We start from the raw sequence: 18,932 nt of genomic DNA, 5'->3' as shown, positions 1-18,932 counted from the left end.
GGCAAGGCAAGTAATTTGCGCCCCCTAACCCGTGGATTTGCGCCCCCTAACCCTAACCCGCAGGTGTTGCGCCCGGTGCGGCCGCCCCCCCCCTGCACCCCCCACGCTACGCCACTGACTTTTGGGATTGGTGTGTGCGACAAGCACACAGAGTGCAATGAGTCCGAGTGTTTGTGGGAGGGAGGGAGGCTCGGTTAATTTTTTTTTTATTATTATTATTATTATTATTATTATTATTATTATTATTATTATCCTCCTAAAAGAAATCTGGCCACAGTAAAGTTACATAGCGTATACACACAGCCCAAGTCGCATCGAACATGCATGAGTCCCAAAGAAACAGCTCTGCGAGACGCCCTGTCGTCAAATATTGCCTTTGGGCATGGCAGCATATTCGACTTGCTGCGGGAAGCTCTCTCCTTCCATCTGTCAATCAATTCCAGCGATACTTGGAACTGATAGCAAACGAAATTTATTTATTTCTTTTCTCACCTTCGGGATTGTTTGGAAGAAAAGCCTACGCAGCGGGTGGCGCGGAAAGCCGCGCAAAATTCCCACCCAGAAAAATGAATGAAGGTGAAGTTCTGCCGATGAGTCAGCCGAAGCTGAGGGAGAAAGAGAAAAGGGGGGAAATCCATTTCCAACGCGCTGGCTTATAAAGACTGCCGCAGGCAGCGGAGACGCTAGCAAGACGATTTGCGCCCTTTTCGAAGCAACACCTCCAGAGAGCAGTTCGGAAAGAGCAGCCAAGATGCGCAAGAGCAGCAGCAGCAGCAGCGCCGGACCCGCTTCTCCAGGTGAGTGGTCCTTAGCGGACCCCGTTTCAGCCAATCAAATCGCGACGGGGCTAGATCGCGACGAGTCTGGGGTCTGGTGCTGAGCAGGAGAGGAGCGAGGAAGTTGCTTAGCTACCGAGAGGAGTTGTCTGAAGTTTAAGCTCTTCGGTGTTCTCTCCCTCTTCAAAAGAGCCGGATAAAAGTTTCTCTCTTAAGCCCAGCGCTCAATGTCAAACATCGAAGCAGGTGTACACAGCATCCAAAGCAGCATTTCCAAAAAGCAAACAAACTTGGCTCTCCAGCTGCTTTTGGACTACAACTCCCATCACTAGCAAGACCAGTGGTCGGGGATGATGGGAACTGTAGTCCCAAAACAGCTGGAGACCCAAGTTTCGGAAACGCTGCTCCACTGTCTTCTGAATTCCAGCTGTCACAAACTGCAACAGGGGGGGACACCTTTGCGCTCAGATCCTGTTTGTGGGCTTCCTGTGGACATCCGGTTGGCCACTGTGAGAAGGGGATGCTGGTCTGATCCACCCTGGTCTGATCCAGCAAGCCTCGTCTTATGGGAAGAGATAAGGTAAAGGTAAAGGGACCCCTGACCGTTAGGTCCAGTCGTGGCCGACTCTGGGGTTGCGGTGCTCATCTCGCTTTATTGGCCGAGGGAGCCGGCGTACAGCTTCCAGGTCATGTGGCCAGCATGACTAAGCCGCTTCTGGCGAACCAGAGCAGCACACAGAAACACTGTTTACCTTCCTGCCAGAGTGGTACCTATTTTTCTACTTGCACTTTGAAGTGCTTTCGAACTGCTAGGTTGGCAGGAGCAGGGACCGAGCGACGGGTGCTCACCCCATCGCAGGGATTTGAACTGTCAACCTTCTGGTCGACAAGCCCTAGGCTCTTGTGGTTTAACCCACAGCGCCACCCGCGTCCCCATGGGAAGAGATAGTGGGGATTAAATGGTAAAGGCTCTGGAAAGCCAATCCCTGACTTCTCCTTTGGGGCACCCTTATCTATTCTTAACTCTCTATGCTCCAAGGGCAAGCCTTGGCTCTGTAAACATCAAGAGCCTTGGGCATAAATTAAGACCTATTTTTGCTCTTCCGTTCGTCCCTCTGTCTTGCCAAGACTGAGTCACTGACTGTCTCCCCACTGTGGAGGAGCCAGCATGCCGGGTGGTGCTTCCAGGGGTCAGTTGTGACACTTGAAGTAAGGGTTATATCCTGCAGAGCTGAGCTGATTTACAAAAAGGAGCATTGTTTAAAGTGGTGTTTATCATTCTTTGGTACAGCAGTGTGTTCGAGATTAACTACTGCCAAGTCACCTTGTTTAGGTGGATTTTGGGGGTAGAATATGTTGGTTTATGTGTGGATTTAAAATTGTACAATTTATTATTATTATTATTATTATTATTATTATTATTATTATTATTATTAGTTTTTATATGGCTTAAGATAAAAATTATTTTTGTTGGCATATGTCTGTCTTGGGAGACAATAGGAAGTGCTAAAACCATAGGGGGACTCATTAAAAAAACAATTACACATTAATAGAATTTACAAAAATATATAAATATAAAATAACTATTAAAAACATACAGATAATTCCAATAAAAACAGCACGTCACTAGCGCTTTCATTAGGCTGTTTCCAGTGCTGAATTTTGAATTTGTCTTCACATCAGGTTATCCAAAATGTTTGTGTATCCTGTAGTATGTTGTGAAATACTGCTGCCTGGTGCATTCAGAAAGAGATGGGATTAGCACCTTTAGGATTTTGTTTCTTTTTGAAGGCAGGAGTTATTACAACCCAGCCCATTACAAATGATCTGCAGATTACTCACCTACGCTCACCCCCCCAAAAAAAACAACAAGTTGTGATCCTCCCTGCTTCAGCATTCCTGAATTGGATGACAAAACAAGGAGTATGAGCATTGGTCCTTGGACACTGTGCCAAAGTTTTGCTTTAAAGTTCTAAAAAGAACAATGGTGTGATTCTTCCAAGATATCCTAGTGTTTTTAATGACATTATGTACTGCGGTCTTATAATCCTGTTTTGTATGCAAGCCACAGTAGAGTATAGCATGCTCAGATTTTTATTGATTTTTTAAATCAGCTGTACTAGCACATATATGTGCAATATCATCTGTTGCAATAGCTAAACATGGGCTTTATATATTATGTAAGTTTGGGGCTTTCTCAGTACCGTATTTTTTGCACCATAACACTCACTTTTTTCCTCCTAGAAAGTAAGGGGAAATGTCTGTGCGTGTTATGGAGGGAATGCCTACGGGTGGCATACCTACGGATTTTCCTCCTCTAAAAACTACGTGTGTGTTATGGTCGGGTGCATGTTATAGAGCGAAAAATACGGTATATGCACAAGTTTTGTAATGCTACTGCAGTATCTGTATATGGTGACAGGGGGCAGGGGAGAGTTTGGGACCATTTTCTCTCTCTCTTTATTTTATGCTTCTGATATAGACAGGAAGATGTTGCACAAGAAACTGAAAAAAGTGTTGGAAGTAATTTGCCAAGTCAGAGGGATCTTTGTGACCTCCATTTCCTATATGTGGCTCTTGACTTTGTTCCAGGTTCCTGGTTCCTGGTAGCTTTTATCTGCCTAAGCCTGCCCAGCTCAATGGCTTATCATCTTCACACCAAAGGACTAGCCACCAAAGGCCTGGCAGCCAATTTAAGCGATTGCCTGATTCTTTCCTCGCATCTGATGGACGCTGCTGATATGGCGCTGCATCAGCTCCAGGTATAGCATTATTTCTTGGAAGAACATAACATTATTAGCATTGGCATTGGCATTCATCCTGATTTGCTTGCAGAAAGTGTGCACAGAGATTAAGCTGTGTGCAGTCTATAATGAGCATTTGTTCTGATTTGTTTGTGGGGAGGTTATACAACAGTGAGTTTCCTTGGTTTCCTTACACAGTGGTTATACATGTTCCTATTAATAAATTAATTTTTCAGTGTGTTTCACTGTCACTTTCCTAACTGCAAACTGTTCATTTGTTTTAAAGTGGATGTGTTGCAGCAGGGTGACACAAATGTTTTGATCCACTTCAATTGCACAAACCTAAATTTCTGGTAGGTACCTGAGTCCTTCCTGCAAAATGCAGACAGACTAAAGGTGATCTTGTACAATGAGTATATAAAGAGTGTTATAGAGTTTAACTCATAGGTAGGCAAACTAAGGCCTGGGGGCCGGATCCGGCCCAATCGCCTTCTAAATCCAGCCCATGGACGGTCCAGGAATCAGCCTGTTTTTACATGAGTAGAATGTGTCTTTGATTTAAAATGCATCTTTGGGTTATTTGTGGGGCCTGCCTGGTGTTTTTACACGAGTAGAATGTGTGCTTTTATTTAAAATGCATCTCTGGGTTATTTGTGGGGCATAGGAATTCATTCATTCCCCCCCCCCAAAAAAAAATATAGTCCGGCCCCCCAGAAGGTCTGAGGGACAGTGGACTGAAAAAGTTAAAAAGTTTTAACCCCTGCTGAAAAAGTTAAAAAGTTTTAACTTGTGAAAGAGGGGGGAAGTCGATAAAGTATTTCCTCTTCTACAGAAATGTTGAATGAGTGATTTGGGGAAAAGAGAACAGCCAAGAGCTCATGGTGTTACAAGCAGCAGGGAGTCAAGAAAGATGAGGAGAGTGCCAGTGGTTTTGGTTAAGCTGAGAGGAGTTTCAGTGGAGCTGCAGAAAGCAGTTTGTAAGTGATAATATGTGTGCATATGAATTAGCCCTCATATGCTCCCTGGCACTGACACTGCAAAACTTTTTACAGACTTCTTTCTTGCTGCCACCTCCCCCCTCCACTTAAGGCCGGCAACACCCATTATATTTTACAGACATCGTGTGTGATCTGAGAGACATCTCTCTTACAGCCAATCTGCCAAAAAAAGGGAGAAACCTGCTTTTTGCAGGTGATTGCAAAAGAGACTTCTCCCTTGCTCAGTCAATAGTACTTGTCTTGGCTTGCCTTTGGCTTCGTCCCCAACAAGGTACAGGTACATGCAGCTGAACTGAGCAGGATGCAGCCGAACTGAACAGCATGGCATCTGCCGAGCAAGGGTTTAATCCTGCTGCTTTGGCTGCTTTCCTGGCTCCTAGTTGCTGAAGGCTTCATGGAGAGTTCTTTATAAAGGCTTTCATCCAGGCTTCCTCAACCTTGGCCCTCCAGATGTTTTTGGCCGACAACTCCCATGATCCCTAGCTAGCAGGACCAGTGGTCAGGGATGATGGGAATTGTAGTCTCAAAACATCTGGAGGGCTAAGGTTAAGGAAGCCTACTTTAATCCCTATATTACTCTAGTGCATATGCAAATTTCTGTCTTAAGGCACTTCAGGCAATATGCATAGTTAGTCCTAAATACAGCAACAGCTCTGGATGTTGATCCGATGCTGTCACACACCTTGTCTATCCTATATACAGTGGTACCTCGGGTTACAGATGCTTCAGGTTACAGACGCTTCAGGTTACAGACTTTGCTAACCCAGAAATAATACCTCGGGTTAAGAACTTTGCTTCAGGATGAGAACAGAAATTGTGCTCTGGCGGTGCGGATGCAGCAGGAGGCCCCATTAGCTAAAGTGGTACCTCAGGTTAAGAACAGTTTCAGGTTAAGAACGGACCTCCAGAATGAATTTAGTTCTTAACCCGAGGCACCACTGTATAGGAATGGAGTGAGCTCACCTTAAGGCTGAGAGCGTTTCTGCAATCTCTTGTTATACTCTGTTTCCTTCTCTTTTGATTCCTCCTGGGCCTACGTGACAGGGGAGGTGTTTGCCTCCTGAGAGGTGGCTCGAACAGGTGAAACAACAGCCTCTGGGCAGAGCTACTCCCAATATCTGACGTGCCAAGGTGAGCATATCAGAGAGAGGCTCTGACAAGCTTGGCATGGGAGTCAGGGATGGAGAGGAAGGCAGGATTTGTGGCTCCTGTAGCAACAACGGATGAGACACAAGGGAGTGGCCTCTCCAGGATCCTTGCTTGCAGATTCCTCCACTCCTGGCAGAGGTCCCCACATCCAGCCAGGGCCCTTCCCCAAGTGCTTGGTCAATTGTCCATCTGCATTGTCCCATCTTGGCCAGTCCATGACACCCTTGAGCACCTGTTCCCTGCTAGGAACAGCCCCCCTCAGCCAATACTCCCACCCATCAGCTGATGTCACAAGTGATGTCAGTAGATGGACAGGTGTGTGTGGCTTGGGTAAATTAGCCCTTTTTATGAGGACATGGACTAGGGCTACTCCAGTCCAGAAACAGCTATAGCTAGGGATAGGTGCTTCTTGCCCACTGAGGCCGCCTGTCAGCAGAGAACTGAGGACACAGTCCACCTCTTCCTTTGCAGCAATGGTGGGGAGACTTCAGCTCCTGGGCCTAATTAGGACTGCCTGTCTTCCCCATTTGGCTTGCAATGTGGTTTGGCCCTGGTTGCTTATCACCTGACACCACATGACAGGTAAAACTGCAACTCCAAATTCAAAAGGAGGAACCAGGAGCACCCTCTAGGTTACGTTCCTGATTCTTCCTTTGCAGCCACAGCCGTGGCTTGAATTCATTGCATCTGCAAAGGAAGGATCTTTGCAGCCACCACTTGAATTCTTTCTTAAATTCAAGCCAGGGCTGCAAAGGTCTGAAATCTTTATTCCTTATATAATAGCGGGGCTAATTCCTATGTAATAATGTGATATAAACTTGCTCTGTTTTGATTTTTGAGCCTGTCATTTATTGTGACCATTTTTAACTGAACAGTTAAGACTCCAGCTTGTTGATTTGCAGTGCTCAGGTTTGGTTTTTTAAAAAATCCACTAATAGTAATGAAGGGCATAATCAGTTTTGCAGAAGTTCAAAAAGTAGCGTGTGCAATCCATTCTCTAGTGAGCTCTGCTAAATGGCAACTGGGATCAATAAGATGATAGGACTGCACATCCTGCTCTGCAGAAAAGCACACTGTGAAAAACCGCTGCCTGAGCATACACAGTCAAAACCTTATCAAATGTATTCCAAATGGCACATTGCTCGAACGTCCATGAAATATATTGCTATGGGAATACTATTGTGTTCTGTCTACTGAAGATATGGTTGTCTCTAGGCTTTTGCATGGCTTAGAGCTACTTTGCCTTGATCCTGACTTGTTCCTGGAGTTCAGAATACAGACCACACATACCTGCCCAGGGTCGGGGCAGCAAAACCCATCCTGCAGTTTTGAATCTAGCAAAACAAAGGAAAATGGGACTGAATCCTTGCCGCTGATTTGAAACACTCTCTGTCTAGGGACCTGCATGTTCTTTGTCCTGCTGCACTTAAAATATTTGTAAATACATATTGCTCAAACACTGTTATGCCTTCAGTTTTTTCCTCCTTGTGGGAACTGAACCTGTGAAAGAGCGTCTCCTGTCTCAGAAAAGGTAGAAGGACCAAACAGTGCCATAGGTGAAAAACTGTGGAATATTACAAGTAGAGCCAGCAACAAAATGCTACAAAATGTTGAGTTCCAGCTATATTATCTTCCAGCTTTCCATAATTGTTCCTGCACCCAACAGTCAGTCAGTGCTCCATACTTCTGAACATGCTGTGTCATCCTTGGGTTGTTTTTGGTTACATGAAGGACTGGCACTCACCTCTGAACTCCGGAAATAAGAGACAGTGGTGGGGATTGATGAATAATCTGCAGTGTTAGCAGAGATATAGGTATAGACTCCTTGCTTCTCTCACACATTCAGAAACAAATACCTACTATGTTCCCTCCCTGATTTCTGAACCATGCAACAGAATGAGTCATTTCCATGCCAATCTGGTGATGATGGCAACTGCTGGAATATCTGGGTCAACCTGCTGTACCGCAGCAGGTTCATATTCTTGAGCGCTATTGTAACATTATCTCGTGCATTTTTATGCTAAATACTTAATAGCAAGCACAGTGAGTTGGAATGATTTCTCTGAAAGTTCCATAGAAATAAAAAAGAATGGCTGCAGTCCTAAACCCAGTTACTAGTACGCCTCTCAGTGGGACGTACGTAGGGTTACACTGTTAGAACCAACTCAGTCTGAAAGTAAGGGCAGCATTTTCTTTGTGAGCAGTTACAGAGGTTCAGACAGAGATTCCCACACTTGTTTACAAGGTGTACAGCATAGCTCATATGTCACTCTTCACAGTGCATATTACAGATGTGTAAACTTTCATGCCCCCAAAGGGGGTGGGGGAGATGTTGCAGGCTGAACCTCTAAGCAAACAAGCATGGGAAGAAGAAGGGCAACTCAAATGCACTTCCTTTTCTTTGAAAGCCTAGGCCTTTCTGGGCTCTCTGGATATTTGTCAGTAGCCATGACCAACCCGTGATGCAAGGTCTTCAACACAATTCCCATTGCACCCAGGAATTGTGTACTGATTCAATTGATATTTTCTTCACTTTTATAGAAGCAATTTAATTGTACAGTGGAATATAATGTTCCTGAAAATCCGAAGAATGAAGAGAAGATCCAGAAGGCCTGTATGGGAGGAAGTTCACTGAAGGTATTACAATAAGTACTTTCTAACAAATGCAATGGGTTAGCCAAATTCATGGTTGCAGTGAAATTAATGCTTCTCACCTTCCATCTTTTATTTCAGCCTGGACTCTGTCCCTCAGGAGAAAATGATGCTGTTGATCAGGTAAATTTCCATCCTCAGATGGCAGCAAGTTTATTTGTCTTGTGTAAAGGAATCTTCCAGAACCTTTGCTTATATCTTTATTGTTGCTTTTTCTTGCAGACTGCATGCATGGACACCATCTATAAAATTCTGAAACACTATATGGCGGAAATCAAGGATTTTAATTCTTCAGATCTTTTTCGTGCTGTCAGCATTATGATGCAGGTAGATATATATATTTGAACTATTATTAATATTGCTTTGCCTTCTTTGAATCCTGTAATTTACTGATTTCCGTAACTCATAAACTTCATGAAAGATGTAATAGTCAGACCAACTGATTTAATCAGAGAGAAAATACCTATAGTTGCATTAAACTCAAATCTTTACTTTTCATGGGCATGTGTGTGTATGTATCCAGAAGGATGGATTATGATGTCAACAAACACTGATGATTCATAGCAATTACAAATGTTGCAATTAGCATGTCTGATATTCTAAGCAGTTACAAACAGCAATGGAGAACCTGCGGCTTTCTAGATCTTAACATAACTTTGACTCTTACTCTTACTCTTCCATTCCATTCCCCCTCATGGTAGCATGCTTTTCTGTTCCCATTTCATAAATGTGAGGCATTGTTATACTGTTTCAAACAATTAGGTACTGCATCAGTTGTGTGTGAATGTGCCCCTGCATTCATCTTTCTTTTTGATTGTGCATCTTTTATAGGCTTTGAAAGCCAGCCAGAACATCACTGAACAGCCACCACCCTCACCACAACAACCTTCCAGGAAGACATTTGAGATGGAGATGAAGGAATGCGAAATTCTTCTAACTTTGCAGCAGCTCACTCAGACCATCGACAGAACCTTGAGCCACCTCTACGGGAAGTCTCTAGAAATGCAAATGTAATACTGATCCTCAAATGTTTAATTTTTTTAAAGGGAGGTGGTGGGGGAAATAGAATCATAGATAGAAACAGCTCAAATACACTTCATCTATTTCAAAACAGTGCAATGAAACAGGATTAGCAGCACCCATAACAGATTATCATGCATAATCTGGTTTATGATGCACCACAAGTAGGGAACAAAATCCACCACAACATGTGTGCATGATAAGAGATCTTCATGCTGAAACCAGTGTGCTGCATCACATATGCTAGAGGAAGTAGGGAAATGTCCCAGAATCAATTGGCAATTTTTTTTTGTAGGAAAACCCCTTCCCAAATGAAATCCTCATAATTCAGCAGCAGGCTGAGAATCTACATGCATTCCTTTGCCAGTCAGGTGGCTACCTGCTGTGTAGATTACAATCAAGTGCCTTCTTAAATAAAATGTTAGGGATTTACAATGCAATCCTATACACGTCTACTCAGAAGTGAGTCCCATTGAGCTTGGTTGGGCTCACTCCCAAGTAAATGGTCTAGGACAGTGTTTTTCAACCACTGTTCCGTGGCACACTAGTGTGCCGCGAGATGTTGCCTGGTGTGCCGTGGGAAAAATTGAAAAATTCAAAAGATTTTTTTAAAAAAAAAATGTCAAATTTTCGCCCACTAGGCGGGCGCCGGACTGTGTCCACCCTATTTTCCATCCGTCCTGGGTGGTGATCAGATCGGATGGGATTGGATGAGAGCGGACAGGCGGTCCGCTCTCATCCGATTCCCCATAGAGAGCAGCGGGGCTATGACATCTCCCTCTCCGCACACAGTGGTGGTGTGCCTCGTGATTTTTTTCATGAAACAAGTGTGCCTTTGCCCAAAAAAGGTTGAAAAACACTGGTCTAGGATTTCAGCCTTGCTTTCATAAGTCTGTGTAGGGAAAATATGTTGCAGAAAACCAAAATACGAAGAATTCCACTTTTTTTCTTTTTCCCCTCCCGGATTAAAAATCTGGTCATATTGCACCTTAAACTACTTTCTTTAGAAGTAAGAAATTCAGGACACAGATGTCTGTTGGTTTTTGGGTGGATTTTTGTTTTTTGGCTAATATTCTGCACACGTATGGTGCTGTCCAATTAAGAAGAACCCGGCTGGATCAGGCCAGTGACCCATCTAGTCCAGCATCCTGTTCTCACAGTGGCCAACAAGATGCCTGCAGGAAAAACCAGCAAGCAGGATTCAAGCACAGGAGCACTCTGCTGTCCTGCGGATTCCAGCAACTGGCATTGGGAAGCATTGCAGCCTTCCGTAGTGGAAGCAGTGCATAGCCGTATTTATAAATAAGCTATCTTTATATGTAATTTATATAATGTATTTTAAAACTTATTTATATTTATAGCCAAATAAATTATTGTTTAAATTATATTGGAGCAATGTTATTCCTTCGTTTTATTTTTCCTTTTCGTTATGATTTCATTTCAGCAAGGAAGGAAAACAAAACTTTATGCTGTCGAAGGGCGGGATAAAGAGTTGTGTTTCCAGCATGCAGCCAACTCTGTGCAATGAAGATCCTAGGTTTGAATCTGTGGAGCGAGGGAGTTCCACAACTTAGGGACTGCTACTAAGAAAGCCCCCTCCCTGACAGCCACTTTGTACACGTCTGAGGGTGGTAAAGGTAAAGGGACCCCTGACCGTTAGGTCCAGTCACGAACGACTCTGGGGTTGCGGCGCTCATCTCGATTTATTGGCCAAGGGAGCCAGTGTACAGCTTCTGGGTCTTGTGGCCAGCATGATTAAGCTGCTTCTGGAAAACCAGAGCAGCACATGGAAACACCGTTTACCTTCCTGCTGGAGTGGTACCTATTTATCTACTTGCCTTTTGATGTGCTTTCGAACTGCTAGGTTGGCAGGAACTGGGACTGAGCAATGGGAGCTCACCCTGTCGTGCGGATTCGAACCACCGACCTTCTGATCAGCAAGCCCTAGGCTCTGTGGTTTAGACCACAGCGCCACCCACGTCCCTTCTGAGGGTGGTAGTTGGTTTAAAAGGTCAGTTGGTTAGAGCATGGTCCTGACAACACCAAGGATGATCCCCATACAGGACAGCTGCATATTCCTGCATTGCAGGGGGTCAAGCTAGTTGAGTCTCAGGGTCCCTTCCAACTCTACAATTCCATGATTCTATGACACTACCAGGAACTGTGAGAAGGTCAGAGCCAGCCAACTATGATCTGCAAACCGCCATTTTCCATAACAGGGATTTGGCAGCGAGACATTTATCGAAAGCACAAGTGTGGTTTTCAACACTCTTAGTATCAAATAACATTATTTCAGCAGGTTGGATGGAAAAACCAACCAGCCATTTGTTGTTGCTAAAGATGTTTTTTATGACAGCTCTAATTGAACAGTTACAGTACTTAGATTTCAGCCTAACTGGCCCAAGGTCATTCATAAGGCAAAACTGGTTTCACCATTTCATTAAATAAAAAAGGTTTGACACAATTTTTATTTTTATTTAAAAAAAAGGATTAACACAACATGCAGTCAAGTCTGTTTCCAAGGAAATATGTACAACACAGAAATGTACCACGTAAGAAATGGGTGACCTTTGGGGGGGGCGACATGTAAATTACATTCCCAGAGAGATGCAAAATCTTCCCGTAGTGCCAATGCTGAACTGTAAAATGGTTTTACAATGTTTAGAGCTACTCTGCCCCTCTAAAAGGACACAGGCAGTGTGTGGATGCTGGTTTTATGCTACATGATGTGTCCCAAGCGCAGTAGAGTTTGATACTACATGACTCCTTGAGGATCTAAAACTTGATTCACAGCGTTTTGCATCCTTTAAAAATAACAACAGTATTGCCACTTTACTGGGGATGATGAATCTACTATCAAGTATTACCGTATTGGCCCGAATACAAGCTGCACCAGAATATAAGCTGCACCTTTAAAATTGGAGGAGGGGAAAGAAAAAGTAGCCGAATATAAGCCGCTCCATTCCTCGCAGCTCCTGGCTGCATACAGGGCGGGACAGGGGAGGGGAGAGCCGTGCTGCGTTGCCTTTCCCCTTCCTCGCTCTCCCCCTTCCTGTCCTTGGGAGAAAGGATGGGGGGTCTATGCGTGGGGTGGGCACTGTTTTGCCGCACTCCTGCTGCTGTTTTGCCCACAGCAAGGTCGCAAATATAAGCCGCATTTTAACTTTTCATGGTCGGAATGTGGGGGAAAAGTGAGGCTTATATTCAGGCCAATACGGTATTAGAAAGCTCTTAGAAAAAGAGCAAGGTTGTACGTACACCATAATTCAACAAGAGCATTTTTTAAATTAAAAAAGTCAAAGTGTGGTGTTGAATGCAGAATACTCATCTTCCTGAGAGTCTCACTCTTTTCAGAAAGGTAAGTTTCTAGTCCCCATTGCTATAAAAAATATAGTTTGCAAGGAACATCTACTAAAATGTCAGACGCCAAAGAAATGGTTGGATATTTCAAGTCTTTCTCAGGGTAGGGCTTCAGTGACCTGCACTGCTTGCTTACCCACCACCACCCTATGGCTAATAAAACCAGCTTATATAAAAGAGCTAAACAGAATTTAAGCAAATTTGCTATGTTTGAATGGTTGCGTATAAAGGTCTCAGAATCCAGCTTTTATTGGTACATAATTTTTTCAATAGCTTGACATGTTGGGGAAGAGAGTTGCCTCTGTATTTTGCCAAGCTGCACTTCCTACTCCCCTCAACAACAACAAAAAACACCTGGAGATGTCTGTGAGGTCTGTTGTGCCTGTCAGGCCACATATACCTGAAAGTGTGCCCCGGATGCCCCACAGTTACACATTGCAGAAGACTAGAAACTGTAATCAAGTTGCCCATCAGAGAGCTTTTTGACATTAGCACTTTTGTCACTGAGCAACTCCTGCTAAGGTTCTGAGGAGCCCTATGTTTGCTCAGTGCGCAGTTTCAAAACCACATGATGACTTCAATGTGGCTCAAAGCATTATACAGTGGTACCTCGGGTTACAGACGCTTCTGGTTACAGACGCTTCAAATTACAGACTCCACTAACCCAGAAATAGTACCTCGGGTTAAGAACGTTGCTTCAGGATGAGAACAGAAACCACGAGGCGGCAGCGGGAGGCCCCATTAGCTAAAGTGGTAGCTCAGGTTAAGAACAATTTCAGGTTAAAAATGGACCTCCAGAATGAATTAAGTTCTTAACCCGAGGTAAGGTAAAGGGACCCCTGACCATTAGGTCCAGTCGTGACCGACTCTGGGGTTGCGGCGCTCATCTCGCTTTATTGGCCGAGGGAGCAGGCTTACAGCTTCCGGGTCATGTGGCCAGCAGCACACGGAAACGCCGTTTACCTTCCTGCCGGAGCAGTACCTATTTATCTACTTGCACTTTGACGTGCTTTTGAACTGCTAGGTTGGCAGGAGCTGGGACCGAGCAATGGGAGCTCACCCCGTTGCAGGGATTCGAACCACCGACCTTCTGATCAGCAAGTCCTAGGCTCTGTGGTTTCACCCACAGCGCCACCCGCGTCCCTTAACCCGAGGTACCACTGTACATAATATGTCTAAGTGGAAGCTTTCAGTCTCTTCTCATTCCCTTCAACAAGGGACTGGGAAAGTCTATAGCAGGAATGCTGTGGAGGGAAAGCATGAAGATCCACAGTGTGTGCAATTGCACCCATGGGTAGTGAAAAGACAAACCTGTTTGTATCTTCACAAAGGGGGTGTAGAAAAATCCCTTCTCAGGTGTGTGTCTGATGCATAACGCTGCAGAGATGGATTTAGGGCAGCACAACCAGTTCTGCCACAGGAGAATTCCAAGCCTAGGGGAGCCACAGGGCATCGCAACTATGACCCAGTGAATTGAGCAGAATGGCAGGTGACAGGCAGAGGGCAGTGAATTTTGACCGCTGAAATGTGAAAGACCACAGTTCGTCCCTGAACTCTGGTATGAACGTGGAAGACAAGATAGCGAAGATCCCAGTTAATCCAGGCAGTGCAACCCAAGGAGACCTGAGAGGGTTTTGGAAGGCATTAATTCTCCTTGCACGGGTAAAACACGCATGAAGGCCGAATCTCCAACAGCAGGGCAGGCTGGGAAGTCATGTGTAAAAAAGCAACAAGTAGCTAAGCATTTACATGAGTTCACAGTTCCACATGCTTTTCTTCTTTCTTTCTTCTGCTCCAAAGTTTCCACAACTGGCCTATCCTTGTCACTTAATGGAAACCCTCCAGAGATTAAAACAGTTTGCAGAGCACGACGAAGTTCCTTTTCATCTTTTTTTGGAAAATGTACATGGAAGGAGATTCCTGATGTTTCTTCTTTTTCAAGCTGTTTCCTCATGACTTTGCATCTGCTCTTAAAAAACCTGTAAAACAAAAATAAATGAGAATTAAGGAATTGCTTAGAATTTAAGTGTGGCGTAACAGACATTTGCCTCTTACAGTAGTAACAAAGTTCAGGTCCGCATGTGGCATAGGCATCTGTATGCATGTGTGTCCATCCTTCGCCATATCATAAATTAATACATTCACAAACACTTTAAAATTAATTGCAAAACTGCTCCGGAACTTGCAGGGATGGTGGTTATGGAAGAGACACTCCCAAGTGACTGCTGTAAACATCTGTTCTCCTAACATGCTGGAAATTTGCAGGATCTACCGCTCCCACAGCTTGCCCCAGGCCATTAAAATATACGTGATGCGTTTTCCATAAAGTGAAGGCACTGTGGACTCAGCTACATTAGTAAAGAAAAAGTGTTTTATATGTGTTACTACATTGTGGCACCAGATGGCACTGTGGAGTCCCATCTTTTGCCAATGTGATTTCCTACTTTGAGGTTTACAACACTGTCAGGGTTGCTTCCAGATCCTAGCTCACAGAGGATCACGCCAGCCAGCGATCATTAAATAAAAGTCTTTATTGAGTTACAGTCTCCATTCTCAAGCTGCTGCGCGCAACTCTACGTCTTATGCTTAGATCGGCGAAGCTCCGTCTGAGTCTCCGCCCCTTGTGCACCAACTTAATATCCTAGCCCTGCTCCACCTTTTCCGCCTGACAGTTCTCCTCTGGGTCCCTCTGCCCCCCGGGGTCTCCTCCTTCCGGGATTCTTCTGACGCTGACCCCCCAGACCCTTCTGTTTCCTTGCGCCGGGCTTTAGGACCTGGCTCCCTTTCCGGGCTGCCTACTGCGCCACCTTCCTGTGCATTTGAACTTGGCGCGCGCGCCCAACCTTCCACTTTCCGTCTAACCGTCTCTTCGCTCCCCGATGGAGGTGTGGCCACTCCTGACTCGTGCCCTCCCTCCTGTTGTGAGCTGCCAGCGCTTGATCCCTGGCGCCCTTCCTCATCCCTGCTCTCTGGCGGTGACGCTGGTCCCGATTTCCAACTGCTCCCCTCTGAGTCCCCTCTGGCTCTATCTTCCTGGGGTGCCCCCCTAGTCTCCCCCCTTGCCCTGGCCACTGGTGCTCCTTTTTGTGAATCTTCTGATTCACTGGAAAGACTCGGAGATCTCGGGTCGTCGTCATCACTCATCTTTTCTTCTGCCTCCTCCCCTTCGCTCTCTATTTCCTCCCTTTCCCTCGCCTCTGCTCCTGAACCCCTGACAAACACGTTTTTCTGAAATGTTTTTTTGATGTGTATAGATCCAGCCTTAGAAACCACTTCTGCTATCCTAAAAATATTCTGCCTCACCCTAAATATCTGAAACATCATACGCAAAGTATAAAGAGTGTTGATATTTACCTGTCAGAATTTCTAGCACATCATGGGATGCCTGGCCATTAAGACAGTCATATAAACTGCCGGCAGTTCCATTATTCTGTTCCGAATCCCTCCATTTCCGCAACATCATGCATTTATACATATTGACATCTTCTTCCTTTGCCTCAATCTGCTGGATGTCTTCGATGGACAAGCTAAGGCATTCAATGCCAATTACTTTCCAGTTTTTACCCATCTTCTTTGCAAGAATCATCAGCTGCTGATCAGTTAGTACTGCTGAAGCTTTCGCTCCATCTAAAAGCAGAATACAAATATGTCGTTATTGCTTTTACTTGGCCTGAGGGGGGAGGAATGGATATTTTAAAATTACTATCTATTTCTATTCTTGAAGAAGAAAGGAGAGGATTCAAATATAACTTGGGGTGCTCCTTCCCATCTTAGGCAGGGGCAGCTAATCATTGACTTTTCTTTGGAAGAGACTTACACACACACACAAAATTATCAGATCAGGAAACACAAAGAGAATGAACATGCCAGGCCTGCAACATATACATACATAATTGGATTTGTATGCCACCTTTCCACTGTTCAAAGTGGCTTACAACAACATCATCAGCTTGCCGATCAGAAGGTCAGAGGTTCAAATCCCTGTGATGGGGTGAGCTCCCGTTGCTCGGTCCCTGCTCCTGCCAACCTAGCAGTTCAAAAGCACGCCAGTGCAAGTAGATAAATAGGTACCGCCCTGGCGGGAAGGTAAACGGCGTTTCCGTGTGCTGCTCTGGTTCGCCAGAAGCGACTTAGTCATGCTGGCCACATGACCCAGAAGCTGTACTGGCCAATAAAGCAAGATGAGCACCGCAACCCCAGCGTCGGCCACGACTGGACCTAATGGTCAGGGGTCCCTTTACCTTTAACAGTATTCCAAGTGTGGTCGCATTGTGTTCAAAATAAGCCATCTCTCTCATCACCCCCTTTTCTAGCATTCCATTTTCCTATAGGCTCTTTTTCAAGGCTTTTCGATACCACAAATCCACAAAAATAGGTACTTCCTATCTATGGATAACCCTATTATGATGGCAACAGTTTCTTACTACCTTTGGCATCATGAGCAATTTTCTACTGGAGTTAAAGGGTTGATTTTGTTCCTGTGCCAACTAGTTCTTTATTTAGTTCAAACCTCGGTATACTGATCAACGTAAATTTTCTAAAAATATGGTTTGTTAAAATGTATTGAAATGATTGAAGAACTCCCTCTAGTGGATTCCTCAAGACACTGTAATATACAGGTTAAATTTATGCTTTCATATTAATAGCTGCATTCAAATTAGGTGTTCGGAATCTTTGTGCAAATACAAATGCATGGGTTTTCAGCTGAAATTGTAGTTGCACCCAGGTTAAGTAAAATGTAACATAAATACCTTGCAGTATGAAAGGCTTAGAACGTGGCTAGATGCTAATCTTCTTTAATTTCACAAAATCCTTTACCTGAAGCGTTGATAGCTTTTAGCCGTTTGTTACAAAGCTCATCTTCTGAAAGACTGGTGCTGGATTTTCGTCGTCTCGTGCCTAAGGAATACATGGCAAAGGACAAAGTTTCAAAATACGTAAGTTGTTGTGCTTTCAAAATAAGGTTATGTGGGCTTCAATCTAAGCCACAGATGGAGGAAAAGGGAAATCAGCAACTTGTGCACTAGCAAGAGTACTGCCTAGTCATGTAGTAGAATGCTGAAGAACTAAGCAAATATATTTAACATTGCAAAGATGCTTGGACAGTCCCACTGGAAACTTCTGCACAAGTCATAAATCCATTGAGAGCTGTACATTGTACAGGAGAAGTTCCCAGCTGATTGTTTCATGCATACTGCTTTATAATAACTTACTGTTAGTGGATCTTTTCTGCTTATTGTTATTCTGGTTATGTAAGATCCAGTCACCTGTTAAATAGAAATGTTTTCAAAAGAAAATTAAGGCCCGCTGTATCGCGTAATTGGCAGTGCAAACGAATATGCCACAATTTTCACAAAGAAGAAGTATTAATCTGTTCCCCCCGCTTCTCAGTAAAGCACAAATAAAATAAAATAAAATAAAATAAATCAAAGGACTTTTTACAATTATCTTTGCTCCATGGCTTTTAGCCACAAAAGAAGCTGCATCTCACTGATTGTATTATAAGTAAATGACAAGTTATTCATTTATTTTTAAATCCCACCACTGAAAAAAAAAATGAATGCCCAACCTTAAAAGTAACACTCTCTGCAAACCCAAACAGAAGGTCGTGTAATAATAATAATAATTTTTTATTTATATCCCGCCCTCCCCAGCATAGCATGCAAGTAATTATGGGAGGGTTTCTGTTGAGAACCATAGGAGCTGTCCAGCCTGAACAGACAGCTAATTAACATATGAAGCTGGTGGGACCTATCACCTGGAGATTTGGATTTGGAGAGAAGCATCATCATATGTGTAAATTCAGTAATTTGAAAATGCATCATCCATAGAAGAAGAAGAAGAAGAGTTTGGATTTGATATCCCGCTTTATCACTACACTAAGGAGTCTCAAAGCAGCTAACAATCTCCTTTCCCTTCCTCCCCCACAACAAACACTCTGTGAGGTGAGTGGGGCTGAGAGACTTCAGAGAAGTGTGACTAGCCCAAGGTCACCCAGCAGCTGCATGTGGAGGAGCGGGGAATCGAACCCGGTTCACCAGATTACGAGTCCACCGCTCTTAACCACTACACCACACTGGTTCATGTGCGAGTCCATACTATTCATGGTGAACGGTTTTGATAGCTTTGGATCAGGCATCCCCAACCTGCAGCCCTCCAGATGTTTTGGCCTACAACTCCCATGAACCCTAGCTAGCCAGACCAGTGGTCAGGGATGATGGGAACTGTAGTCC

General features: G+C 44.3%; 2 protein-coding genes across 4 annotated transcripts in view; one reads left to right on the top strand and one right to left on the bottom strand.

The window, feature by feature from the left end:
* Positions 1-751: 751 nt before the first annotated feature.
* On the top strand, positions 752-9,500 carry IL12A (interleukin 12A; the record flags this gene model as incomplete). Its single annotated transcript, XM_082223730.1, has 6 exons — positions 752-797; positions 3,369-3,538; positions 8,209-8,304; positions 8,401-8,442; positions 8,542-8,646; positions 9,151-9,500. 6 exons carry the CDS (start codon positions 752-754, stop codon positions 9,331-9,333), a joined length of 642 nt encoding a protein of 213 aa, XP_082079856.1. The 3' UTR covers positions 9,334-9,500.
* Positions 9,501-12,345: 2,845 nt separating this feature from the next.
* The window catches only part of LOC309533154 (NACHT, LRR and PYD domains-containing protein 1a allele 5-like), a 79,850-nt gene continuing 73,263 nt past the window's right edge, over positions 12,346-18,932 (bottom strand). For all 3 annotated transcript variants that reach the window (XM_082224349.1, XM_082224348.1, XM_082224350.1), the window contains 4 exons: positions 17,913-17,966; positions 17,518-17,598; positions 16,054-16,326; positions 12,346-14,678 (listed from right to left, as the gene is read on the bottom strand). In XM_082224349.1, coding sequence (XP_082080475.1) covers positions 14,650-14,678; positions 16,054-16,326; positions 17,518-17,598; positions 17,913-17,966 — 437 coding nt within the window. In that variant the 3' untranslated portion in view covers positions 12,346-14,649. The remainder of the gene's footprint in view (positions 14,679-16,053; positions 16,327-17,517; positions 17,599-17,912; positions 17,967-18,932) is intronic.

The sequence above is a fragment of the Podarcis vaucheri genome (genome assembly GCF_965113315.1).
Source record: "Podarcis vaucheri genome assembly, chromosome: 5".
NCBI classification, from domain to species: domain Eukaryota; kingdom Metazoa; phylum Chordata; class Lepidosauria; order Squamata; family Lacertidae; genus Podarcis; species Podarcis vaucheri.
Note: the sequence above shows the minus strand (reverse complement) of the source record. Positions and strands in the feature narration are given on the sequence as shown.